Source organism: Eriocheir sinensis, chromosome 37 (assembly GCF_024679095.1).
Source record: "Eriocheir sinensis breed Jianghai 21 chromosome 37, ASM2467909v1, whole genome shotgun sequence".
Lineage (NCBI taxonomy): Eukaryota > Metazoa > Arthropoda > Malacostraca > Decapoda > Varunidae > Eriocheir > Eriocheir sinensis.
Window position 1 is genome coordinate 10,882,420 of NC_066545.1, and position 26,323 is coordinate 10,908,742.

The window sequence follows — 26,323 nt, forward strand, 5'->3', positions numbered from 1 at the left end:
GACCCAGGACGAGATGGAGGGACTGAAGGAAGAGAGAAGACCCAGGACGAGATGGAGGACTGAAGGAAGAGAGGAAGACCCAGGACGAGATGGAAGGACTGAAGGAAGAGAGGAAGACCCAGGACGAGATGGAGGACTGAAGGTAGAGAGGAAGACCCTGGACGTGATGGTAGGACTGAAGGAAGAGAGGAAGACCCAGGACGAGATGGAAGGACTGAAGGAAGAGAGGAAGACCCAGGACGAGATGGAAGGACTGAAGGAAGAGAGGAAGACCCAGGACGAGATGGAAGGACTGAAGGAAGAGAGGAAGACCCAGGACGAGATGGAAGGACTGAAGGAAGAGAGGAAGACCCAGGACGAGATGGAGGGACTGAAGGAAGAGAGGAAGACCCAGGACGAGATGGAGGGACTGAAGGAAGAGAGGAAGACCCAGGACGAGATGGAAGGACTGAAGGAAGAGAGGAAGACCCAGGACGAGATGGAGGGACTGAAGGAAGAGAGGAAGACCCAGGACGAGATGGAAGGACTGAAGGAAGAGAGGAAGACCCAGGACGAGATGGAAGGACTGAAGGAAGAGAGGAAGACCCAGGACGAGATGGAGGGACTGAAGGAAGAGAGAAGACCCAGGACGAGATGGAGGGACTGAAGGAAGAGAGGAAGACCCAGGACGAGATGGAAGGACTGAAGGAAGAGAGGAAGACCCAGGACGAGATGGAGGGACTGAAGGAAGAGAGGAAGACCCAGGACGAGATGGAAGGACTGAAGGAAGAGAGGAAGACCCAGGACGAGATGGAAGGACTGAAGGAAGAGAGGAAGACCCAGGACGAGATGGAGGGACTGAAGGAAGAGAGGAAGACCCAGGACGAGATGGAAGGACTGTATTGTGGCGAACGGCAGGGAGAAGAACTTGGACCTTGAAGTGGCGGAGGACAGGATCAGATGGAGGAGACTCATCAAAAACAGCGACCCCGTATAGAAACGGGATAATGATGCTGCGGAAGAAGAAGAAGTCTATCCGCTTCTCTTCTCACCGTAAAAACATATAATCCTCTAACCCAAACCAGAGCCAGCCAACCAAAAAGTGGCAGTCCAAGGAGGAGGAGCTTCGTTTCAGCCAGTCAGACACAGAAAGGAGGTCGAGACTGATCAAAGAACCAACAGACTAAAAGAGAACATCAACATCAAAAGAAGCAGCAGCAGGTTGTGGCAGGAGGCTCATGGCTTACCTCAGTGGTCTGCAGGTAACAAAAGGAGGCTTGGAGCGGCTTCATCAATACACACGTGACTCCAGCTGACTCCACTGACTGCCAGGTAACAAGGGAGCTCAGGTGTGACTCTGCGGTGGCCTGGAGTGGTTTCCTCAAAATACACGTGACTCCAGGTAACCTCATTGGCTGCCAGGTAGCAAGGTGAGTCAGGTGGTGATAACAGGTGACTCAGGAGTGGCTTGGAGTGGCTCAGTCAACACACATGTGACTCCAGGTGTTCTTAATGACTCTCAAATGACCAGGTAACATCAAGAGGTAACTTATAGGTGGCTTGGAGTGACTTTTCAACGCACAGGTAACTCAAGGTGATCTTAGTGACTCAAATAACCAGATAACAGCAACAGGTAACTTCTAGGTGACTCAGAATGGCTTAATCAACGCACACGTGACTCTCGAATGACCAGGTGACCCTCAGGTGGCGTCAGGTGTCCAAAGGTATATCTTCATGGCCTTAATGCGTTCCTTTCTAACCGTCATCTAGAGCACGCACGAGAACCTGATGAGCACGATGATGGTGATGCCGAAGTAGACGGCGAGAGCCACGCGGTCGAGGACGGCGCCGAAGAGGAGCCACTGGCCGGCCACCACGCCCTGCTCCCCGCACCTCAAGCTCTCCGCCTCGCTGCCCAGCTCCACCTCGTCGCTCTTTGGCGTTCCTGTACCCAGCCGTCCTTGTCCCGACGCCTGTATGAGGGAGGAGGAACGTCAAAGTGGTGCTACTGAAGGTGAATGCGAGGATACAATGGTTGTCTTAGGGAAGGGTTAAGGCGGGTTGAGAGGTGACTGAAAAAATGGATAAAGAAGAGACAAAGAAGTGAGTGATAGTGGCTGAATGTGATATAAGCGTTACTGAAGAAGGTGAGATAAGAGAAGATAAGGAAAAGAATGGGTGGATAGAAATGAAACAGACAGACAGTCAGACAGACAAACAGACAGACACATAGACAGAGAGACAGACACAGACAGATTGATAAACACTAACAGAGAGAAAAATACATGTAAGAATGGGTGGATAGAGATGAAGCACAAACAGACAGACACAGGCAGACAGACACAGAGAGACAGACAGACAGACAGACAGACAGACAGACACAGGCAGACAGACACAGACAGACAGACACAGGCAGACAGACAAAGACAGACAGACACAGACAGACAGACACAGGCAGACAGACACAGACAGACAGACAGACAGACAGACAGACAGACAGACACAGGCAGACAGACACAGAGAGACAGACAGACAAAGACAGACAGACACAGGCAGACAGACACAGAGAGACAGACAGACAAAGACAGACAGACACAGGCAGACAGACACAGAGAGACAGACAGACAAAGACAGACAGACACAGGCAGACAGACACAGACAGACAGACACAGGCAGACAGACACAGACAGACAGACAGACAGACAGACAGACAGACAGACACAGGCAGACAGACACAGAGAGACAGACAGACACAGGCAGACAGACACAGACAGACAGACAGACAGACAGACAGACAGACACAGGCAGACAGACACAGAGAGACAGACAGACACAGACAGACAGACACAGGCAGACAGACACAGACAGACAGACAGACACAGGCAGACAGACACAGAGAGACAGACAGACAAAGACAGACAGACACAGGCAGACAGACACAGACAGACAGACACAGGCAGACAGACACAGACAGACAGACACAGACAGACAGACAGACACAGACAGACAGACACAGACAGACAGACACAGACAGACAGACAGACAGACACAGGCAGACAGACACAGACAGACAGACAGACAGACAGACAGACACTACCAGAGAAAAAAAATGTAAGAATCGCTGGATAGAGATGACACACAGACAGACAGACATAAAGACAGAAAGACAAAGAAAAAAACATATAGGTAAGCGGGTTAAACTAATTGGATATGGAATTAGTAAGAGTAGGATGAGTTACGTAAGGTATTAAGAGAGCGAGAGAACGCTCCGAGAATTCATAATACGTGGGACTTAGCAGAAAGGCAAACGTTGGGAGAAAGAGAATTGTTTTGAGCCTTGAGAGCACCTCCAGACACCTGACAGCCGGTGAAGGTAAAAATATCAACAATGCGATTACGACAGAAATTAATCATCCCACCTACTATGGTTTACACGTGTATATTATGAAGGTTGTCGTTTTCCTTTACTTACACACACACAAAAAAAAAAATTATAACTCACTCACTCACTCACTCACATGCAAGAAAAGATAAACAAACACACACAGAAAACAAACAAATAAAAAGGATATATAAACAAAGAAATCAAACCAAAGTCCCCCACCCCTTAAAATCACCCCCCCCCCTAAAAAACCCACCTCCCTCCCACCTGCACACCTTCAATCAGTCTCCCTCACCTGCTTCAAGTACGAGGAGAGGCCCATGGCGGGGGCGATGGTGAGGGAGAAGCGGTGCAGCGAGGGACCGGGCGGGGAGGTGTAGGGCGCCCTGGCTGCCCTGATCACCACGGAGGACATCAGGACGCTGCTCACCGCCAAGACCAGCTGCAGCGTCACCAACTGGACTGTAGGAGGAAGGCTGGGTTAGGTTAGGTTAGGTTAGGTTAGGTTAGTGAAAGTGAAGGAGGGAAGGCTGTAGTAGGAGGAGGAAGGTTTGATTAGTAGTAAAATGTGAAAGAAAGAGAGGAAAGATGGTTATGTAAGTGAGGTCAATGAGAAAAGAGGGAAGAGTGGGAGGGGAGGTTAAGTAAGGTTAGTGAAGGTGAAATAAGGAAGAAAGGAAGGCTGCAGGATGGGAGGGGAGGTTAAGTAAGGTTAGTGAAGGTGAAAGAAGGAAGAAAGGAAGGCTGCAGGATGGGAGGGGAGGTTAGGTAAGGTTAGTGAAAGTGAAAGCAGGAAGAAAGGAGGGCTTAAGGTAAGGGGGAAGGTTAGGTTAGGTTAGTGAAGAAGTTGAAAGAAGGAAGAAAGGAGGGCTATAAGGTAAGGGGAAGGTTAGGTTAGGTTAGTGAAGAAGTTGAAAGAAGGAAGGATGTAACAAGGAAGGTTAGGTTAGGTTAGGTTAGGTAAGTTAGAAAATGAGGCGAAGAAAGGAGGGCTATAAGATAATTAGGTTAGGTTAGTAGAGATGAAGGAAGGAAGGCTGTAGGATGGAAGGGAAGGTTAGATTAAGTTAGTGAAAGAGGTGAAAGAAGGAAAGAAATAAGGAAAAAAAGAAAGGAAGTTAAAGTCAGGTCAAGTGAAAAAAGGTAAAAAGAAAAAAAAAGAGGACGGTTAAGTTAAAGTAATGAAAAAGATGAAAGAAGAAATGGGGGAAGAAAAAGGTGAAAGAAGGAAAGAAAGAAGGAGTAAAGGAAGGAAGTTAAAGTTAGGTTAAGTGAAAAAAAGTTAAAAAGAAAAAAAAAGAGGACGGTAAGTTAATGAAAAGATGAAAGAAGAAATGGAGGGAAAGATAAGGGAAGAGAAGATAACGGAAGGGAAGGGAAGATAAGGGATTGGAAGGGAAGGTAAGGGAAGGGAAGGGAAGGGAAGATAAGGGAAGGGAAGGGAAGATAAGGAAAGGAAAGATAAGGGAAGAGAAGATAACGGAAAGGAAGGGAAAGGAAGAAAGGAAGGCGATGAGGGACTAAAGGCGCTGAGAAGGTGTAAGGGTGAAGGAATATTAGGTTACTGACGAAGGTGAGAGACAGGAGATAGCGAGTGGATGAGGGATGAAGGGGGTGCAGGAGGAGGGAAGCAGAAATGACAGGTTATTAAAGGTGAGAAAAAGAAGATGAAGGGGAAGGAAAGGGAAGGGAAGATAAGGAAAGGGAAGGGAAGATAAGGAAAGGGAAGGGATGATAAGGGAAGGGAGAGGAAGGGAAGATAAGGAAAGGGAAGGGATGATAAGGGAAGGGAGAGGAAGGGAAGATAAAGGGAAGGGAAGGGAAGGGATGATAAGGGAAGGGAAAGGAAGGGAAGCTAAGGGAAGGGAAGGGAAGGGAAGGGATGATAAGGGAAGGGAAGGGAAGGGAAGGGAAGGGATGATAAGGGAAGGGAAAGGAAGGGAAGATAAAGGGAAGGGAAGGGAAGGGAAGGGAAGAGAAGGGAAAGGAATGGAAGAGAAGGAGAGGGAAGGGAAGACAAGGGAAGGGAAGGAGATGAGAGAGAGGAGAGAGAGAGAGAGAGAGAGAGAGAGAGAGAGAGAGAGAGAGAGAGAGAGAGAGAGAATATGATGCTATGGTAACAGAAAAGCAAGAGGGAATGCAGGAAGAGGGAGAGGAATTATGGAATGACAGATACAGCAAAGAAAGGGAAGGAAGGAAAAGAGAAGAAGTAGGAATGTGGACAAAAATGTGTATGAAAAGAGAAAATCACGAGAAAGAGAGAAATAAAACACACCAAAAATAAATAATAAAAACAGTTAAACACCAACAAAAATCTGCAGTCTCCGGTAATATGGGTCACTTAAAACAAGAAAACAGAAAAAAAAGAATAGCAAAAATGTGTGTGTGTGTGTGTGTGTGTGTGTGTGTGTGTGTGTGTGTGTGTGTGTGTGTGTGTGTGTGTGTGTGTGTGTGTGTGTGTGTGTGTGTAAAATAGTGGGAAAACTCTGTCACTTAAAACAAACAAAAAAATAAGAAAAAGAAAGTGTCTGTATATATGCGTGTGTGTGTGTGTGTGCGTGTGTGTGTGTGTGTGTGTGTGCCTGGCGTCGGGGTGTGGGGATTAGGAACACTGAGGGCTTTGTGGTGTAGGTTTCGAAGCCTCATCGTCGCCGGCTTCTTCATCAATGTCGGGGCACGGTTCACTTGCTTCTCTTCCCTTCCCTTCCCCTCCCTTCTGTAACCTTCCCTTCCCTTCCCTTCTTTTACCTTCCCTTTCCTTCCCTTCCCCTCACTTCCCTTCTTTTGCCTTCACTTCCCTTCCCTTCTTTTACCTTCCCTTCCCTTCCCTTCCCCTCACTTCCCTTCTTTAACCTTCCCTTCCCTTCCCCTCACTTCCCTTCTTTTACTTACCCTTCCCTTCCCTTCCCTCTCGCCTCATTCCCAAGTCTATCCTTCCCTGCTTTTCTTTTTCCTTTCCTTCCCTTGTCTTCCCTTCCCTCCCTTCTTTTACCTTCCCTTCCCTTCCCCTCCCCTTTTCTTCCCTTTCCTTTCCTTCAATATTCTTCATTTCAGTTTCTTTCCCTTTATTTCCTTTCCCTTCCCTTGCCTTGCCTTTCTTTCCCTTTCCTTCCCATACCTTCCTTTACCTACCCTTCCTTACCCTTCCTTTCCCTGTCCTTTCCCTTTCCTTTTTTCTCCACTCCTTTTCTTTCTCTTTCCTTTCCTTTCCTTGTCTTCCCTTTCCTTCCTTCCCTGTCCTGTTTTGTCCTGTCCTTCCCATACCTTCCTTTCCCTTCTCTTCCCTTCCTCCTCTTCCCTTCTTTAACCTTCTCTTCCCTTCCCTTCCCTTCTCTTTTACTTGCGTCAACACCACAAAGCCTGACCTATTATCATCTTCTCTACTTTATTTACCTTTCCTTCTTTTTACCATTCATATATGCGAAAGAATTAAGATTGTCATTATCATCATTATATCATTGTTACTATCTTTATTATCATTATTGCTATTCCTCCCCTTCCCTTCTGTTCCCCTCTGTCCAACTCCATCCCACCCCGCCCCACCCGTCTTCCCAAACCTCTATAAACAGTTGAAGGTCGAATCGAACACCACAAACCCTCTCTCATTAGCATCCTTTGTCTTCCCCTGCGAGTCATTACAGAGAACCGTGCAAATGAGGTCACTTTGGTATTCATTTTATTGTCTTTCCTTCACTTTTTTTTTCTTCTTTTTCCTCCTCTTTGTGTTCCTTCTCCTTCCCGTAAGCTTCAAAACAACCTCCTGTCTTTTCTTCTTCTTCCTTTCCTTGTTCCTTTCTTCCTTCTATCTATCTTTCTCTCACTTCGTTCCTTCTTTTCTTTCGTCTATCAATCCTTCCTTCCTTCTCTCTTTCTCTTACTTCGTTCCTTCTTTCCATTAATCCATCAATCCTTCCTTTCTTCTTTCCTTCCTTCCTTCCGCCATTTCGTCTCTCTTTTTCATTCCTTCCTTCCTTCTTTCCTTCTCTCTTTCTCTTACTTCGTTCCTTCTTTCCATTAATCCATCAATTCTTCCTTCCTTCCTTCCCTCCTCCTTTCTTCCAATATTTAGTCTTTATTTTCATTCCTTCCTTCCTTCCTTCCTCTCTTCATTTCTTTCTAATTTTTCTTCCCTCCCTCCATCTCCCCCCTCTTTCCATCCTCCTTTTCCTTCCCTTCCTTTCCTCCTACTTTCTTTCCTCCCTCCCTTCATATCTCCCCTTTCTTTCCATCTTCCTTTCCTTTCTCCTCCCTCTTTTCCTTCCTTCGTTCATTCTTTCTTCCTTTTTCCCTTTCATCATTCCTCTTTCTTTCCACTATCCTCTCTTTTCTCCTTCCTTTTCTTCCTTCCTTCCATACTTCCTTTCTCTTATCCTCCCTCCCTCCCTTCCTACATTCGCACTGCCTAACGCACCAACATGGGGTTATTATTATTATTATTATTATTATTATTATTATTATTATTATTATTATTATTATTATTATTATTATTATTATTATTATTATTATTAGTTTGCTAAAGCTTCTGGGTAGATTAATAGTTTTTTTTCCCCTACGCCCAGGTAAAGGTGGGCCACGTGTTGTTGTTGTTGTTGTTGTTGTTGTTGTTGTTGTTGTTGTTGTTGTTGTTGTTGTTGTTGATGGTGGTGGTGGTGGTGGTCATAGCGTTGTTGCTGTTTTTTGTTAGTATCATTTTTTGTTGTGTTTGATTTTGTTGCTAATATTTGTTTTGTTTTGTTTCGTTGTTGTTGTTGTTGTTTTTGTTCTTTGGTCCTTTTTGTTGCTGCTGCTGGGGATGATATTGTTGTTGTTGTTGTTGTTGTTGTTGTTGTTGTTGTTACTCTCGCCAATGGAAACACAGTGAACTTCAAAATAATGATAAAAAACGAACAACATACAAATCAATAAAAAAAGATTACTGATATAGACCAGACGCGATCACTTAATATTAACCTGAAATGACTCGTAGGGAACGTTATTACTCCTCCGCCCTGAGTATTAAAAGATAAAAAATAAATAATAATAATAATAATAATAATAATAATAATAATAATAATAATAATAATAATAATAAAAGTCAGTTCCTATCCCCCAAATACCCTTAAAAGCACTGAAAATCAACAACTTGTATTCCCTTCCTTGCATTTAGGTTATTACTAAAGAAAAAAAAGAGAAGAGAGAGAGAGAGAGAGAGAGAGAGAGAGAGAGAGAGATTAATAAGGACCAGGTGGGATGACGCGAGGATTATCCAAGAGCAAATCCCTAACCTCGAACGGACTGCCTCTCTCTCTTCCTCTCTCTCTCTCTCTCTCTCCCTCTCTCTCTCTTTCTCTCTGCCATCCTCTGCAGTTTCCAACACAACATCGAGCATAACTTTCCTACAACACAACGCCAACACTGAACTCCTTGCCTCTCTCTCTCTCTCGCGCTTTCTCAACACATCGAACCCAACTTACCTGCAACACTCCGCTAAGATTAAATTACTCCCTCTCTCCCTCCCTCCCTTCATCCCTCTCTTCCTTCCTTCGCTTTTCTTACTACATCGAACTCAACTTCTCTGTAACACACCTAACCTTGAACTATTTATCTCTCCCTTCCTTCCTTCCTTCCTTCCTTTGCCTCTCTCTCTTCCTCTTAACTTTCCAACAATGCTAGCCTTGACCGGCCTCTTCCCCTTCCCTCCTCCTTCCCCCTCCTTCCTTCCTTCCTTTCTCCCTTCCTTCCTTTGCCTCTAGCTCCCTTCCTCTGCCTCCTTCTCTCTCCCTATTAACTTTCCTCCAACACAATGCTAGACTTGAACGAACTTCCTCCCTCCCTTTCACCCTCCCTTTCTCTGCCGTTCCTCCTTCCTGTCTTCCTTCCCTTCTTCTTTTACTTCCTCTACCTCTATCTCCCTTCCTCTGTCTCTCTCTCTCTCCCTCTTAACTTTCCTCCAACACAATGCTAGACTTGAAAGGACTTCCTCCCTTCCTCCCTCCCTTCCTTCCCGTCCTCCTTCTCTTCCTCTTTTACTTCCTCTGCCTCTATCTCCCTTTCTCTGCCTCTCTCTCTCTCTCCTTTTTAACTTTCCTTCAACACAATGCCAGACTTGAACTCACCCTCCCTTTCTCTGCCTCTCTCTCTCTCCCTTTTAACTTTCCTTTAACACAATGCCACACTTGAACTCACCCTCCCTTTCTCTGCCTCTCTCTCTCTCTCTCCCTTTTAACTTTCCTTCAACACAATGCCAGACTTGAACTCACCCTCCCTTTCTCTGCCTCTCTCTCTCTCTCCCTTTTAACTTTCCTTCAACACAATGCCAGACTTGAACTCACCCTCCCTTTCTCTGCCTCTCTCTCTCTCTCCCTTTTAACTTTCCTTTAACACAATGCCAGACTTGAACTCATCCTCCCTTTCTCTGCCTCTCCCTCCTTCCCTTCCTCTCTCTTCCTCGCAACACAACAACGAACACAATTTCTCGACTACTATGGACCGGCAGTACGCAGAATGAGGCCACTTAAGCGGATAAATTGTTTCTTGTTATCTCGCCTTCCCTCCTCCGTCGACCTCTGGGATTGGCTGGAGTATTTGATTTTTTTTCTTTTATTCTTTTATCTGTGAGTATTGTCTGGTTTGTCCTGTTTTCTTTTTTTCCTTCTGGTTTCCTTTCCCGTCTTTTTTTCTTTATAAGTCTTGTTTTTTTTTTTCTTCTTCCGACCTTCCTTACTTTCTTCCTTAATCTTTTTTTTTCATTTTATCTTTCCTTCCTTTCAGTGATTTCTTCCTTCCTTTCTTCCTTCTTTCTTTCTTTTCTTTCGACCTTCTGAGCTTCCGACCTTTCTTCCTTCATCCTTTTTTTCCGTTTAACTTTCCTTCCTTTTAATAATTTCTTTCTTCATTTTCTCCTTCGTTCCTTTTTCTTCTTTTATTGTCTTCTTTTCTTTCCTCTCGTCCTTCTTTCTTTCCCTTCCTCCTTTTCTTTATTCTTTCTTTTTTTTCTTTTTCTTTTTTTCCTGACTTCCTTCAGTTCTTTGTTTTTAGTTTGTTCGTTTCTTTTTCTTTCTTTCATTCTTTATCTTTCTTTCTTCCTTTCTTTCATCATATCTTCCTTTCATGTCTTGTAATTAACATCCCTTCCCCTTTACCTCCTTCCTTCTCTCCTTCTTGCCCTCTCCTTCCTCCCTTCATCAATATTCCTTTTATCCCCATGTTTTCTCTCTGTTACTTCGTTCCTTTTTTCATCCAATTATTTCCTGATCCTCCTCCTTCCTTCCGCTTTCATTTCATTTCTTTTTTTTTCCTTCGTCATTTTTACTTCTTCCTTCCTGTCTTCCTTCCGTTTCCTATTCAGTTCATTCTTCTTCTTTCTATCATTCATCTTATTTACCTTCTTCCTTCCTATTTTTCCCTTCTTTTTTTAACCTTTCCTCCTCTTTACGTTCATTTAATTATTCCTCCCTCGTTTATTTCACCCTTCAGCTTACTTTTCCTTTTCCCTTCCTTCCTTCCTTCCTTCCTTCCGTCATCTTTCCCATTCCTCCCATCCGCCTATTACTTTCTTTTCTCTCTTCCTATCCTTCCTCTATCCTCTATATTCCATTCTTTTTCTTTCTTTCTTCCTCTTCTTTCCTTTCGTCTGATTATCCCTTCCTCATTTTTTTTTCATCCCTCAGTTTATTTTTCCTATTTCCCTCCTTCCTTCCTTCCTTCCTTTCTTCGCTCCTCCCTTCCGTCAACTTTCTCATTCCTTCCTTCCGTCCTTCCGTTACGTTATCTCTCTCCCTCTCTCTCTTTTTCTCTCCCTATTCCCACTCTCCCTCTATGTTATCTCTCTCCCTCTCTCTTTTTCTCTCCCTATTCCAACTCTCCCTCTATGTTATCTCTCTCCTTCTCTCTCTTTTTCTCTCCCTATTCCCACTCTCCCTCTACGTTATCTCTCTCCCTCTCTCTCTTTTTCTCTCCCTATTCCCACTCTCCCTCTACACAGCATCCCTCTTCATCCTCTCTTTGTTCCCTGTTAACCTGTTTGCAAAGAGGATTAGCAGCATTTTTTACAAGAGCATGACCTGGTTAAACGTGTGTGTGTTGGGGGGGGGGGGAAGAGGGGTGCGTGTGCGTGTGCGTGTGCGTGGGTGTGTGTTTGAGAAAGAAAAGAAAAACAACAACTTAGAGGACTGAATTAAACTGGCGATACTATACACATGCACACAATAAATAAATGAAAGAGGAAATGACTAACTGAACGAAACGAAACTGAGACGAACAGCTGAAGAGACCCAAGGACTGACCCAGGAGCGGCGTGTGGCTCGGGGCGTTGCGGACGGTGCCGTGAGCGAAGACGAGGAACATGAGGTTGAGGATGATGCAGAGGCCCCCGAAGGTAATCTTTTCGCCGGCGCGGGGAGGCAGGATGAAGAGGACCATGGTGAGGAGGATCAGACCTGCGGGGGGAGGAGAGAAAGGTGAGCTGAGGAGGTGGAAGGAAGGAGGAAGAGCATGGGGAAGAGAAAAAGAAGAGGAGTGAGGGAGTAAAAGAGATGAAAGAGGGAAAATATGAAAGATGGTAAAGAAATAGGAAGGATAGGTGAGCTGAGGAGGAGGTGGAAGGAAGGAGGAAAGAGTGGGAAGAGAAAAAGAAGGGAGAGAAGCGTGAGGGAGTAAGAAAGATGGAAAAAGGAAAATATGAAAGATGGTAAAGAAATAGGAAGGAAAGGTGAGGTGAGGAACAGAAAATGGAAGGAAGAAGGGAAGGATGAAGAGTGGATGATAAAGAAGAGAGGAGGAAAGAAGTAAAAGACACAGAAGAAGGAAAAGATGATGGAGGAGTAGAAAGATGACAGATGTAGAAAGAAGAAAAGGTGATGAAGGAGTAGATAGAAGTAGATGGAAAAGGAAAACAAGAAAAAAATGAGAAAAAATATGTAACTGTCACTCAGCGATGATTAGATGGAGATGGCGGAGGAGGAGGAGGAGGAAGAGGAGGAGGAGGAGGAGGAGGAGGAACAGTAGAGCGTTGAGTGAGGGAAAAAAAGTCCATTATGCTGACACGTGAGACAAGAGAGAGAGAGAGAGAGAGAGAGAGAGAGAGAGAGAGAAAATGAGAGGAAAAAAATAAAACAGCAGCAGGAGAAAATGCCACAACACACACACACACACACACACACACACACACACACACACACACACACACACACACACACACACACACACACACTATTATACCACCAAAGAACAACAACTACAGCATTAACCACAACCACTACTACTACTACTACTGTTATTGTTTCCTTTTTTTGTGCCCTTGAGCTGTCTCCTTTGTTGTAAAAAAAAAAAAAACTACTACTACTACTACTACTACTCCTTCAGGTAACACTCACAAACGGCAGGTGTCTTGATGAGCCAGGTGTAGGCCGGTGCTTCCCGCCTCGCCACCAGGATCGCGCGCATGCTCACATAAGGCTCGGAGCAGCAGTCGTAGTATTTGGACTCGGCGATTATCTTCGAGTCAATGATCTCCCACTCCATCGTGTCCATGTGTCCCTGCGAGCTCTTGGTTACCTCCATCTGAAGTTATTGGGAGGGGACTGAGTGTGTGAGTGTGAGTGTGTGTGTGGGGGGGGGGGAGTGAGTGAGGGAGTGAGTGGAGGAGGGAGTGCGTGAGTGCGTTGGGAGTGAGGGAGAAAGGGAGGGACTGAGAGCGAGTGCGTGTATATATTTAACAAAGGTATTTTATCCTCAGAGCGTGGCTATCGTGTGTGTGTGTGTGTGTGTGTTTATTTTGTTATTATATAAGGCCACACTACATAAACCCTGACACACACACACACACACACACACACACACAAACACACACACACACACGATCTTGGAAATTTATCTCTCTCTCTCTCTCTCTCTCTCTCTCTCTCTCTCTCTCTCTCTCTCTCTCTCTCTCGAACCGCTGATCTCCTAACCTCTTTCTCGACAACATCCTCCTCCTCCTCCTCCTCCTCCTCCTCCTCTTCTTTGTCCTCCTCCAGTTTCACTTAATAAAATCTTCTTCCTTCATTCCACTTCACACTTTCCTCCTTTCATAGAGTCGCCTCATTTAAATTCCTGTCACCTAATATACTTGTGTCTGCCCTCCTCTCCTCGTAATCCACCCTCTCTCTATCTCCCTCTCTTCTTCATTTCCATATTTCCTCCCGTCACTTTATCTCTCCGTCTTTATCCCTTTCCTTCACTGGCACGAATAACCTTCCCTATATTGCCATTCATCATTTATCTTTTCTTAATTTGCGTACCCTAACTATCCCATTTCCATCGTACATACACATACACACACACACATTTTCATTCTATTCACGTTAACTGCAAGAATAGGCTCCTCCCCCTTCACATGCAGATCACTCCCCCTCTCCGACTCCTCTGCATGTGATTGGTGGACGCCGACGTGGGAGGAGCTTAATTTCGAGACTAACAACGGATTTTTTAAACGTCTTATTGGTATTTATTAAAATTTATGTGGCTAATTTGGCTCTATTAATGTAGTTTTTTGCGCGGAATTATTTAGAAGTGTTTGATTTTCAGAGTTAAGCCGACTTATTGCAAACTGAGTTATAGAAAGTGATATAAAAAGTTATGAAAACCAATTCATCAATACTTCTCTTTATAGGAGCAGTGATTAGCGGGCTTTTTTTTTCTTTGTTCTTATTCATTTTTTGCCCTTGAGCTACTTCCTTCACGGTAAAAAAAAAAAAAACACGCCTTGAAAAACGGGTTAAAAAGATAAATCAACCACATTATCGCTAAAAAAAAATCGGGCGTAACTTACATTTTTTTTTCCTTCTCTCATAGTAAGTTTTTCGAGAGGAGAGTATCCACCCGAAACTGACCTCTCTTCTGACCTCTCGTTCTTTTCTCTTTTGTCGGAGCAGCGTATGGCGGGCTTTTTGTTGTTGTAGCTGTTGTTTTTTATGCCCTTGAGCTGCTTCTCTTACTGTAGAAAAATAATAATACAAACCTGGACGTTGGTTCCTTCCTTCACGCGTATGTCGATGGAGTTCCCGTCATGCACCCAGGAGCCGATCTTGAGGGTGCAGTTGTGGGTGTCGTGGGGCCAGTAGGTGAGGTCCGCCACGCAGGAGTAGTGAAGGTCGAGGGACGGCACGTAGAGCACCTCGCCGCTGGGCTTCACAGTGACGCGGAACTTCGACGAGATCAGTGTGGCCTCGGCGTCTCCTCTGCCATTAAGGGGGGATAGCGCCTTTAAAATCTATGGCGGTGAAAAATTATCCGGCTCTCATGCAAATTTAATGGTGAAGAGATCTCAATGCTGATAAAAGGCTGTCCCTACCTGAAGGCGATACCTGCAACAGAAATACTTGTTTTTTGTATTAATCTTTTATCACTAAGTCTAGTACCTCTCGGTTATCCATTATAACATGTAAACTAGCCATTACTCCTTCCCACTCTTTCCTGCTGCGGGTGGCTTCTGGTTCTCTTTCTCTCTAGCTGTATGTGGTTGTTTGGGTTACGTAGGAGAGGTGAGTGAAATAAAGAAAGATAAAATTAAGGAAGAAAGAAGAGGTTGGTTGACTGACTGAGAGGTTCCCTTTCTACATTTTTTTTTTGTGTATATAGTTATTTAGCTTGCGTAGGAGGAGACAGAATAAGAAAAGAACAAGAAAAAGAAAAACAACAAGGAAAAAGAGACAAATCAAATAAATGAGACGCAACAGAATAAGAGTAACAACAACAACAACAGCACCAGCACCAACATCAGAGGAAACAGGAGACACTCACGCATTGTAGACGGACAGATCGGGCAGCCACACCTGACGGGAGGAGAAGGACAGCTTTCTCAGGCCGCCGTAGTCCTCAGGTTTCCAGGAGAGTCGCTTGTCCATCCACATCTGTCGCAACGAGAAAGCTTCAGTCAGGTAAAGAGAGGCAGTGCGTCCTCAACCCTGTGTATATCTCCTGTCCCCTTCCCTTCTCTCCCTCCCTCTCCCACAGTGTACCCTTGAGTGTGCATAGCTTCCCCACAAACATGCACTCTTTTTTCAGTAAAGGGTAGAGCAAGAGGATGAGAGTTAGTGGTGAAAGTACAATTGGGGGACGAGGAAATACAATAGGGGTGCAATCACTGGACATACATAATTGCCGAAGCCAGTTAGCCATTCATTCGGTTTATTACTCTACCAATCAGTCAGTCAGTCAACCAGTGAACCAATTGACTGATTAGTGAAAAAATAAACATATAAACTCTGCGTCCGGCTTTTGATCGTGTTAGCTGTTTACGAAATAAAGATGACTTAATACCACACGGAGAGGCTTCAGCTAATGGTTTTAATGGGCTCAATACGTAGACGAAGAAGAAGACGAGATACGGCTAAGGAAGGCAAAGAAATAAGAAATAACAAAGGAAGTGAGAGGAAAGTGAGAAAATATAAGGAAGAAAATAGAGGAAGGCGTAAATAAGGGCAAGGAAGGAAAGGAAATAGGAAAAGGAATATGGAAACGAAAGGGAGGAAGGAGGAGGAGGAAGAAGAATATGGAGAAAAAGATGAGGTTAAGGCCAGATAAAAAAAAATATTACAGAGGAGAAGCGAATGGAGAAGGAGAGAAAGAGGGAAAAAACGGTAAAGGAGGGAAAAACAGGAAAAAATAAAGAAACACATGAAAATACACTAAAGGAAAAGAGAAATAAAAATAATAATAAAAGAAACAAAGTCGAGGGAAAAGAATATAAAGAGAGGGAAAGGGAGACAAAAAAAAATGAGAGTAAAACAAAGAAGAATAAGATGAGAGATGAGAAGAGAGGGAGGAAGACAGAGAAGGTGATGAGAGATGAGAAAATGAGAGATGAGAAGATGAGAAGATGAGGTTTGAGAAGATAGAGAGGAAAATGAGAGATGAGAAGATAGAGAGAAAAATGAGAGATGAAAAGATGAGAGATAAGAAGAGAGATGAGATGAGAGATGAGAAGATGAGGTTTGAGAAGATAGAGAGGAAGATAGAGAGATAAGAAAATAAGAGACGAGAAGATAAGAGATAAGAAGATGAGAAGATAGAGAGGAAGACGAGAGATGAGATAGAGAGTAAGGGAGATTAAAATATAGGAGTAAAACATAAAGGAGACGAGGATTAAGTTAACAAAGAATAAAATAAAAGTACTTACAAATCCAAGCCAGGCGTGGAGGCTGAGGCGGTGAGCCCCCTCGTGCTGGTGGAAAGAAAAAGGGTTAAGAAGTGATAGATAAGGGAGGTATAGTGTAAAATTCTCTCTCTCTCTCTCTCTCTCTCTCTCTCTCTCTCTCTCTCACACACATACACACACACACACACACACACACAAACAGTACGCACTCACACTCTCTCTCTCACACACATACACACATACACACACACACACACACACACACACACACACACACACACACACAGTACGCACGCACGCACGCAAGCACAAACGACCTCTTGTACCGCCGCCCCTTATATCCGGCCTCAGTGGAACACACACACACACACACACACACACACACACACACATCACTACCTTCTCATATATTTATTACCATACATCATGAACTTACAGTAATAAGACAATGACAACAACAACAACAACAACATATACTACTACTACTACTACTACTACTACTACTACTACTACTACTACTACTACTACTACTTTTAATACCATCTTTACTACCATCACCACTGAAATCACCATCACACTGCACCATCATTCATCACCACCACTATCATCACCATTCTCCCACGCCATCACCACCACCACGATCACCACCACCCTCTCCTTCCCACCCCAACAAAAGCCCCCTTCATCCTCCTCTATGCCCTTCACACACACACACACACACACACACACGTCAATTAGCACGACTGATACATTATTAATCACCTCAATCACTGTCTCCCGTTTCCTGTTGATTGTTATTATGATCTGCCTTTTATTTTTGTTTGTTTGTTTATTTGTTTGTTTCTTCCTCTTCGTAGGGGATTCACTAAATTACTTCATTGGTTTTTTTTCTTTATTTGTTTTCTTGTTTGTTTTTTGTCTTAGTTTCGATCTTTTTTTTTTCTTCATCGTTTTAATTCGTTCTTTTTCATCCCATATATTTTGTTTGTTTTGTTTTTCTTCTTTTGATTCCACGTTTTCTTATTTGCTTTTCGTTTTGTTTTGATCAGTTTCTTTTTTTCCTACTCATCTTTGTTTTGTTTTCCGCTTTCATCTTTTATCTAATTTTAATGTTTTCCTTCTTTCTTTTTTTTCTACTTTTCCTTGTTTGTTTGTCTTGTTTTTGTGATTTTTTTTCTTTTCCTTTTCTTCTTTTTCTTTCCTGTTTTTTACTCTTTTTTTTTCTTTGTGATTTTCCTGTCCTCTTCTTTCACGCTTTTTCTTGCCTCATCTTTCATCGCCTCTTTCTTATTTCGTTTTCCTTGGTCTATAATTTTTACTTACTTTCCATCTTCCTTTCTGTTCTAATCCTACGAGCCTCCAATGCTTCCCCCTTCCTCCACTCTCCAATCCTTTCTCTTACTAAATCTCTCTTTTGTGGTAATATGATTGGTTTGGTTTCTTTGATCTTCCATTCCCTCTTCACAACACACAAGCCTTCCATTTTTATTTGTATTTTAATCTTTCGAGCTTCCTCTAATTCCCCCTTTCTCCATTTTTCAATCCTCTCGCTAAGTCTCCCCTTGGTGATAATAAGATTGGTTAGTTTGATTTTCCATTCCCTCTTCACAACACACAAGCCTTCCATTTTTATTTGTATTTTAATCTTACCAGCTTCCTCAAACTCCCCCTTCCTCCCTTTTTCAATCCTTTCTTTTAGTCTAACTTTGGTGATAATAGGATTGGTTTCTTTGATCTTCCATTCCCTCTTCACAACACACAAGCCTTCCATTTTTATTTGTATTTTAATCTTACCAGCTTCCTCAAACTCCCCCTTCCTCCATTTTTCAATCCTCTCTCTTAGTCTCCCTTTGGTGATAATAGGATTGGTTTCTTTGATCTTCCATTCCCTCTTCACAACACACTAGCCTTCCATCTTTATTTGTATTTTAATCTTACGAGCTTCCTCTAATTCCCCCTTCCTCCATTTTTCAATCCTTTCTCTAGTCTCCCCTTGGTGATAATAGGATAAAAAAAACGTAGAATTAAATAAAGAAAAACAAAAACAAAATATATAGAATGAAAACAACGAATTAAAACGATGAAGAAAAACAAGAGATCGAAACACTCAAAACAAAACAAACAAGAAAACGTAAATAAAGAAAAAAAAACACAATGAAGTACTTTGATCTTCCATTCCCTCTTCACCACACACTATCAAACACTATCAAAGCCTTTATAATCTGCCTTTCCCTTTCACGGCTGGCTCTGATTTCCCTCACTATAATGGGCCCTCATCAGACAGCTTTGTGGTTAATTGATTGTTTACTTTCCTTTTCCATTCCCTCTTGAACTCCTCACCACACATCAAATCCTTCACTATCTATCGGTCACTTTCACGGTTTTTCTTTTTGTTTCACTATCATTGACTTTCATAGAATATCACTCACTTTCACATGTCTCTATCTCCTTTGTTGTCTATCATTCTGCTCTCTCTCCCGGTTTTTTTATTTTTTTTTATTACAGCTTAAAAAAAATAATGAAAAAAAAGCTCGCTACTCACTGCTCCAAAAAAAGATTAGAGAGAAGTGGCCGAAAGAGAAGTCAATTTCGTTCATTCTCTCTTGTTCTTCGCCCTTCCTCGCCATCATCAGAACACCCTCTTATCTAATATTCTTCTATTTCTCCCTTTTATCATCCATTCTCTTTTCACGCATCTTCTTCCTTGTTTTTTTTTTGCTCTTCTTTACTATGATGAGAATATTCCGTTTATCCGATATTCTTCTCTTTCCCTCCTTTTATCATCCATTCTCTCTTCCTTTGTTATTTATCCTTCTCACTATGATTATCAAACATTTCTCTTTTTCTCCCCTTTATCATCCATTCTCTTTTCACGTCTCTCCTTCCTTTGTTCTTTACCTTACTTAGTTGTCCAATATTCTTCCCTTTCCCTCCTTTTATCTCTCACTCCCTCTTCCTGGTTCTCCTTCCTTTCCCTTCTACGCCTCTACGCTTCAACAAGGTCACGCTTCACCCCTCTTCATCCTCTTCCCTTCTTTATTCGCCCCTACTTCCTCATTCACGATTACCGCCTATATCCTCTCCCTCTCTTCCTCTCTATCCGTCTCTGTCTGTCTCTTTGTCGCTCTCTTTCTCTCCATCTTTTTCTGTTTGTCTTTGTCGCCTTTCTCTCTCTCTCTCTCTCTCTCTCTCTCTCTCTCTCTCTCTCTCTCTCTCTCTCTCTCTCTCTCTCCTTACTGGTAAACTATACTAAAAATCAATTCTTTATATTTTCTTTCTATAAACTCCACGATCATTCTCTTACCGTCTATTGTTCGTGTAATGGCGCAGCTGTTTACAATCTCTATCTTTTTTTGTAATATATGCTATTCAATCCTTTCTACGTTCTTCTGCATACAAGCGCTTCAACCCTTTATTTCTACTTTTTTTCTGCATATAAGCGCTTCAATCCTCTATCTCAATCTTTCTTTCTGCGTCTAAGCCTTTAAGAGCGGTTTATAAAGGGACTCAACGCCAACTATTATAAGCAGGGAGGGTTCAATGCCACATAAAAGCTGATGAGTCGTTTTTTGGGAGGAGAGAGAAAAGAGTGACTGGTAAAGAGAGGGAAGGAGGGAGGGAAGGACGGAGTAAAGACCATATTTTTAAACATTTCGGCGCCAAAGCACATATTTAAGGCTTTCGCAGAAGTTTTAAGCATTTCCAGGGGTAGTTTTATGATCCTAGTGACAGTTTGACCCTTATTCTGCACCATGAACCTAGGAAACACATATTTGACAAGGCTTTCGTAAGGGTTTTAAGCATTTCCAGGGGTAGTTTTATGACCCTGGTGGTAGTGTGACCCTTATTCTGCACCATGAACCTAGGAAACACATATTTGACAAGGCTTTCGTAAGGGTTTTAAGCATTTCCAGGGGTAGTTTTATGACCCTGGTGGTAGTGTGACCCTTCTTCTGCACCATGAACCTTAGAAAACACTCATTAGAACTCGAGTTATTTCCTTTATGGCCTTTGAAAATAGTTGATGTAAGGGGCGTAAGCGTCTGAAAATACCGCCCTAAAAATAATAAACTCATGGAAAAGGAAAAGAAAGTGGAGACGCAGAAGGAAAGGAGAAATTGGGAGAGAGAAGAAAGGAGTGGCGAAAGAGGAGATAGTAGATTTTTTGTTTTTACAGCGAAAGAGTCAGTTCAAGGGCATAAAAAAAAAGGAAACAATAAAAAAAGCCCGCTACTTAAAAAATGGAGAGGAAATATGCAATGAAGAAGATGAAGAAAGAAGAAGAGGTGGTGAAGAATGAATCAGAACACCAGGTGAGGTTTTGCAGGTACATACATTCATACATACATAGATACATATACATACATACATACAAACATACGCACATACGAGAGCCTGACTTCCGTAAAGAGAACACACTTACCACCGGAAACACATCTTCCGCTTTCTCTCTCTCTCTCTCTCTCTCTCTCTCTCTCTCTCTCTCTCTCTCTCTCTCTCTCTCTCTCTCTCTCTCTCTCTCTCTCTCTCTCTCTCTCTCTCTCTCTCTCTCTCTCTTTTCTCTTTTCTCATTTATTTTCTCTTCTCTTTCCTCTTTCCTCTCTCCTTCTTCCTCTTTCCTCTCTCCTTCCTCTTTCCTCTCTCCTTCCTCTTTCCTCTCTCATCTCCCTTTCTCTCTCTCTCTCTCTCTCTCTCTCTCTCTCTCTCTCTCTCTCTCTCTCTCTCTCTCTCTCTCTCTCTCTCTCTCTCTCTCTCTCTCTCTCTCTCTCTCTCTCTCTCTCTCTCTCTCTCTCTCTGTTTATCTCTTTCCCTCCCCTTTCCTTTTACCCTCTTCCCTACCCTTACCCTGCCACTTCTTCCCTCCCTTCCTTCCCCTCACTTTCTCTCCCTCCCCTTCCCTCACTCCAGTCACTTCCCCTTCCTTTCTCTTTCCATTCTCTCCTCCCCTTAATGTTATCCTTTATCCCTCCTTTCACTTACCGTTCCCCTCTCCTACACACTCACCTTTCTCTCTCTCTCTCTCTCTCTCTCTCTCTCTCTCTCTCTCTCTCTCTCTCTCTCTCTCTCTCTCTCTCTCTCTCCTCTACCTTTCTCTCTCTTCCTTCCTTCCCTTTCTTCCCCTCTCTTTCCCTCCCTCCCTTTCCCTTTTACTCCCCTTCCTTCACCCACTCCTGTCACTCCCCTCTCTACCTTTCCTTACCTTTCCCTTCTCTCTTACCTTTATTATTATCCTTTCTCTCTCCCTTCACTTATCTTTCCCCTCTCTCCTGACCTTCTTCCTCCCTGCTCTCCCTCCCCTTCCCAGGCTCACCATCTCCAAGTCCCTGATGGAGAACTGCGTGATGGTGATGACCGAAGGCTTCTGCGGCAGCGCCTCCTTGTGGTAGCCCTGCAGCAGCGTGTCACGGATGAGGTGTTCCTGCTTCAACGAGTCCGCCTGATCCTCCGGGCGCCCTGAAGACCGTGGGAAGGAAGGAACGACTTTAGTGGGAGAAGGACTGAATGTATGATGGGTTTACTGGAAGGATTTGGTAAGTAGATAAAGGGGATAGATTTAGTATAGATTAAGTAACGATTAAGTGTATATATTTTGATAGTGAATATATTTTGATAGTGGATGTATTTAGTGATAGATGGACTGAGGGGAGGATGAGTTTTGTGGATGGATTTGGTAGACAGATGAAGGGGATAGATTTAGTGTAGATTATGTGGATAGATTAAGTTTAGATTTAGTGTAGCTTTAGTATAGATGAAGTGGATAGATATTGATAGGAGATAGACTTAGACCGAAGAATTTAATGGACGATGGGTTTAGTGGAAAGATTTGGTAGATAGATGAAGGGGATAAATATAGTGTAGATTATGTGGATAGATCAAGTTTAGATTTAGTGTAGCTTTAGCATAGATGAAGTGGATAGATATTTATAGAAGATATATTTAGATTGAAGGATTTAGCGGACGATGAGTTTAGTGGAAAGATTTGGTAGACAGATGAAGACGTAGACTGGACCAAAGAATTCGTAACCATGAAGGAAATTAGAAAAAGAAAGAAGATATGAAATAAGGAAGAGAGATGCGTAGACTTAGAGGAGCTATAACAAAAAATGAATAAAGGAAAGAGGAAAAAAGAGGGAAAATACTTGAAACGAGAGTATGAGTTCCGTAGACTAATGCAAAATAGCGGAAGAATGAAGGAAAAAAGAAAGAAGATTTAATACGAGAATGAAAGATGCATAGATAAGCGCATAGAAAACGAAAGGATGAAGGACAGAAAAAAGGAATAGAAGGAAAAGATCTGAGGCGAGAATAAGAGATACGTAAATTAAAGCAAAAAAGAAACAAAAAACGAAAGAATAAAGAAAAGAAGAAAAGGAAAAGATATGAAAAGAGGATGCGATATACGTAGACTATTACAGAGGAAACTGAAGAATGAAGAAAGATGATATGAGAGACCTAGAAGATACAGAAAGAGGTTCAATTAGGTGAGGAAGCCTTGTGAAGTATATATCGATAAAAATGGTCATAAGAATAGAGGAGAAAAATAATAAAGGAGGAGGACAAAGAGGAGTTAGAAAATAAAGCAGAAAATGAGGAAAGAAAGGAAAACAAATAGGAATCAATAAAGGGTTAATAAAGGAAGGAGGAGACAGAAACAGATAAATAAATAAGGAAATGATGTACAAGGAAAGGAAGAAGACGGAAGTAGAAGAACAAGAACAAGAAACAGAAAAAATGGAAAAACAAGAAAAAGAAGAAGAAAAAGAAGAAGCATAAGATAAAAAAGACACGTAAGAAGTGGAAGAGGAAAGAAAAGAAGAATGAGAGGAAAAAAGCCATAAAAATAGGAGTAGGGTGCGATTTTGGAGGGAAAAGAGGAAGGAGGAGGAGGAGGAAATGAAGGGAGAAAAGGATATCAAGAGGGCGAGCTTTGGATACTGGGGGAAGGAGGGGAAAGGGGGGAGGTAAGCAGGAAGGGAGGAGGAGGGGGGTGCATGGGGGGGGGGGGGGGGGAGAGAGAGAGAGAGAGAGAGAGAGAGAGAGAGAGAGAGAGAGAGAGAGAGAGAGAGAGACTGTGTGATGTTGATAATTGAATATAGCGTGAACATATGCACTTTATACACACACACACACACACACACACACACACACAATCATGATGAGATGGCATGACCTTCTTCATCCTCCTGCGAGAGAGAGAGAGAGAGAGAGAGAGAGAGAGAGAGAGAGAGAGAGAGAGAGAGAGAGAGAGAGAGAGAAAATACATGATAATAAAACAATAGGAATGGGAAATTAGTGACCTATTTCTCCATACTATAAAAAAAAAACACGAAAAGGAAAAAAAGGAGATGAGAACAAAAATACGAATCAAAACATGTTACCGAAGTTTGGCATAATAACTACAGGAGGAGGAGGAGGAAGAAGAGGAGGAGGAGGAGGAGGAGGAGGAGGAGGAGGAGGAGGAAGACGAAGAGGAAGAAAACAATAACGTCGAAGAAAAGTAGAAGTTTAAAATGAAGGAGGAGGAGGAAGAAGAAGAGGAAAACGATGACAGCGAAGACGAGTAGAAGAAGGAGAAGGAGGAGGAGGAGGAGGAGGAAGACGAAGAGGAAGAATACAATAACAACAAAGAAGAGTAGAAGTTTAAAATGAAGGAGGAAGAAGAGGAGGAAGAAGAAGAGGAAAACGATGACCACGAAGATGAGTAGAAGGAGAAGGAGGAGGAAGACGAGGAGGAAGAATACAATAACAACAAAGAAGAGTAGAAGTTTAAAATAAAGGACAAGAAAGAGGAGGAAGAAGAGAAAAACGATGACCGCTAAGACGAGTAGAAGGAGAAGGAGGAGCTAAAAATGGAGATGAAGGAGAAGGATGCAAAGGAGGTATAAAAGAAGGAGCAGCGGGGAGAGGGAGAGGGAGATCAACCTATATCCTTTCTCAAACTCCCCAACAACATCAAACAAGATGAAATTAAGTTCTCGTTGAGGGTTAACAGCTTCCATCCTGAGTGAGGGAGTGACCAGCTCGGAGGGGGGGAAGGAGAGGAAGGGAGGGAGAGGGAGAGGGAGAGAGAGGAGGAACAGTTATAGTGGATATTGAGGGAGAAATGAGAAATAAAAAGGAGGGGAAATATGGAGGAGAGGGAAATAGAAGGGAGGGGAGGAGGAAAAAAATAAAGGGAAGTAAAGAGTTTTTGTGTTTTATTTTCTCTTCGTTTGTGTTACAGATTTTAAAGTGCGAGAGAAGATAATAGTTAGACACACACACACACACACCTACACACACACACACACACACATAGAAGTATTTATGAAGAGTGCAAAGAAGGAAATATGATAAGTGAAGGAAAGCTAACACAAAGAAGTTTAATAATAAGGAGAAAAAATGATAATAAGTCAAAGAAACAAAAAAAAAGAAGGAAGAGGAAAGGAACTCCGATAACAGGGATTAGAAAGATATATTATAACTCTCTCTCTCTCTCTCTCTCTCTCTCTCTCTCTCTCTCTCTCTCTCTCTCTCTCTCTCTCTCTCTCTCTCTCTCTCTCTCTTACCTGCTGTCACCATCGCCATCACCATCACCACCACCACCACCCATGAGGAGACCATCTTGCTGCCACTACCTGCAACACCACAAACATCACCAGTTAGCACCACCACCACCACCACCACCACTACTAACACCATAGCTATCACCATCACATCCGGGACCTCTCATCATCACCGTCACTTTAACAACACTATCACAAGACTCTTAGCACTATATTCTTTTTTATACCAACATAAAAAACACCATTATCACCATCATATTATCCGCTATTATCAAAAATACAAAAAAAATATATTACCTTTCATCACCATCGTCACTTTAAAAATACCATCACAAGCTCTGAACCACCACCAGCACCACCACCACCACCATCACCACTGCCTCCACTGCAACCATTATCAGCAACACTTCTTAACTACTCTAAAACAAACATCCATTACGACACTACAACACGGAAGTCACTCTATACATGTGCACGATACGGTCATGCACTCTGGTTCACTTTTTTTCTGTTGTTTTAAGATGAATTAGAATGGGCCATGCATCTTAATCCTTTCATAATACTACTGCTAACGCTACTACTGATATTACTACTACTACTACTACTACTACTGCTACAATAGAAATGAGTAATAGTAATAACAATAATAATAAAAGAAATATAAGTAGCAAAATACGAAGGCTGAAAAATTACAGGTTTCAAAGAAGGAAAACTGGAGTGATGCAGGAGATGGAAAGTACAAACAATAAAATAAAAAATATAAGAGAAGTAAGAGAAGAGGTTAAAAAAAAAAGAGTAGGTTAAAAAAAAGAGAGAAGGTTCAAAAGAAAAAAACAAACTGAAAATAAAAATCCTGATAAAGAGAGACGAGGTTCCAAGTATCGCGCTGCGGGGACTCACTGTGAACGCGGTGACGCCAGGCTCGGGATGTGTCTCCCTCTGGTCCTGCGGCTCGTTATATTCCCTCCTGCAGCTGCTCTTGTTGTTGTTGTTGCTGATGATGATGTTGTTGCCGCGGTAGCTAGTTAAATGCACACACACACACTTACACACACATATACACACACATCTGACGTATTGGTATTTTTATTTGCAGCAATGTTTTATACCTTGACACACACACACACACACACACACACTTACACACACATACACACACACATCTGACGTATTGGTATTTTTATTTGCAGCAATGTTTTATACCTAGACACACACACACACACACACACACACACACACACACACTTACACACACATACACACACACATCTGACGTATTGGTATTTTTATTTGCAGCAA

General features: G+C 42.7%; 1 protein-coding gene across 1 annotated transcript; it reads right to left on the reverse strand.

Moving 5' to 3' along the window:
* Positions 1-717: 717 nt before the first annotated feature.
* Positions 718-26,003, reverse strand: LOC127008191 (acetylcholine receptor subunit alpha-like). Its single transcript, XM_050879879.1, has 10 exons — positions 25,925-26,003; positions 25,028-25,096; positions 21,790-21,932; positions 16,500-16,544; positions 15,122-15,231; positions 14,340-14,559; positions 12,715-12,901; positions 11,626-11,778; positions 3,657-3,823; positions 718-1,952 (listed from the first exon to the last, which is right to left on the reverse strand). Exons 2-10 carry the CDS (start codon positions 25,080-25,082, stop codon positions 1,746-1,748), a joined length of 1,287 nt encoding a protein of 428 aa, XP_050735836.1. The 5' UTR covers positions 25,083-25,096; positions 25,925-26,003; the 3' UTR covers positions 718-1,745.
* Positions 26,004-26,323: the final 320 nt, after the last annotated feature.

What these genes read in the sequence shown, in the direction of transcription:
- LOC127008191 (XM_050879879.1), bottom strand. Translation starts at nt 25,082, where the DNA reads ATGGTCTCCTCATGGGTGGTGGTGGTGGTGATGGTGATGGCGATGGTG. An exon ending in GATCTGTCCGTCTACAATGC is followed by an intron (nt 14,560 to 15,121) that starts GTGAGTGTCTCC and finishes CCTTAATGGCAG; the next exon opens with AGGAGACGCCGAGGCCACAC. An exon ending in GAGCCACACGCCGCTCCTGG is followed by an intron (nt 3,824 to 11,625) that starts GTCAGTCCTTGG and finishes TTCCTCCTACAG; the next exon opens with TCCAGTTGGTGACGCTGCAG.